Source organism: Acanthisitta chloris, unplaced genomic scaffold (assembly GCF_000695815.1).
Source record: "Acanthisitta chloris isolate BGI_N310 unplaced genomic scaffold, ASM69581v1 scaffold5442, whole genome shotgun sequence".
Lineage (NCBI taxonomy): Eukaryota > Metazoa > Chordata > Aves > Passeriformes > Acanthisittidae > Acanthisitta > Acanthisitta chloris.
The window spans coordinates 9,626-10,998 of NW_008658677.1; the positions used below are offsets into that span (position 1 = coordinate 9,626).

The 1,373-nt window shown below is 55.4% G+C and overlaps 1 protein-coding gene across 1 annotated transcript in view; it reads left to right on the forward strand.

Moving 5' to 3' along the window:
- The window catches only part of STK36 (serine/threonine kinase 36), a gene marked incomplete at its 3' end in the record, with an annotated part of 12,628 nt that overhangs the window by 9,406 nt on the left and 1,849 nt on the right, over window positions 1–1,373 (forward strand). The window contains 2 exon segments of the mRNA XM_009085181.1: window positions 1–2; window positions 400–573. The exon segment at window positions 1–2 is cut by the window's left edge and continues 71 nt beyond it. Of these exon segments, the coding sequence (XP_009083429.1) occupies window positions 1–2; window positions 400–573 (176 nt within the window).

Here is a 1,373-nt window from a genome sequence, read left to right on the forward strand (position 1 = left end):
TCTGCCCATCTCCCTTTGCCTGGTCCCTGCCAAAAGGTGTGGCAAAGAGGCCCAATGTGGATTGGTAGTGAAGGCTGAGGCAAACCAGGGAACTGTGCAGCTCTGACTGGGCTGTGCAACTCCATGAAAGTCACCTAATGTCTCTGAAGGGCTGATGGAAGGCTGATGGGAGGGGTTGACCCATGGGCACATCAAAGTGATAGAGGGCAGAGATGCCCTGGGACTGACACTGCTGGTAGGTGCACCAGGGCTGCTACCTGCCTGGCACCCTCCACCTCCTGGGCCATGTGCTTCCAGCCCTGACCTTTCCAGGACTATGAGGCTGGTAGAGGCATGGACCAGAACCCTAGGGAGCCATGGGGCACCATGAAGCCCTCTGACATCTGCCTCTCTACCTCTAGGATGGTGTGGCCATGGAGCAGGGCTTTGCTGCCTCAGAGCTGTGTAGCCTGGTCTGGCACTGTGTTGCTGCGATGCTTCATGTGGACAGCGACAGGGCAGCACTGGAGGGAGAGCCCCCAGGAACGGGTCATCCCATGGCAGAGCCAGACTGGAACCTCCTCTCCCCTCAAGGTAGGAGCTGTGGGGCAGCAGGGCATCTGGCCTGGACCTTGCTCTACATCCTGCCCTCAGACTTGCTCACGTCTGTCCCTGTCCACATCTGTTCTCTGAGGCCAGAGGGCTCAGGGTGACTCTTGAGGATTGTTGTTGTCTTTTAGGGAGAGAGGGCTGGGCTGGCCCATGCTGTGCCCAGTTGGCAGCAGCTCAGCTGAGCTGGCTGTGAAGGAACAAGAAAGGGTGTCTGTGCTGCAGGGAATGTCCACCCTGGCAGGTGTGACCACCATGGGTGGAGATTTTCTGGTTTTGGGCAGGGAGGTGCAGAAGCAACCCTGGAGCAGCCTTGAGGCTTCTGGAAAAACTGTCTGCTTGTGGCTTGGATGGGTGGACTGTTTGTTGGGTAAAATACTGGCTTGATGGCTGAGCCCAGAGAATTGTGGGTAATGGAACTAAATCCAGTTGGCAGCTGGTCACTGGTGGTGTTCCCCAGGGCTCAGTATTGGGGCTGGTCCTGTTTACCATCATCAATAAGATGATCTGGATGTGAAGGCTGAGTGCACCCTCAGTAAATTTGCAAAAGTTGTAAAGTTGGGTGGGAGCATCAGTCTGCCTGAGGGTAGGAAAAGCTCTACAGAAAGACCTGGACTGACTTGATCAATGGGCTGAGGACAACTGCATGAGGCTCAATAAGGCAAAGTGCCAGCTCCTGCACTTGGGACACAGCAACTCCATGCAGTGTTACAGGCTAGGAGAGCAGTATCTTGAGAGCTGTTCAGCAGAAAGGGACTTGGGAGTATTGGCTGACAGTCTGCTTA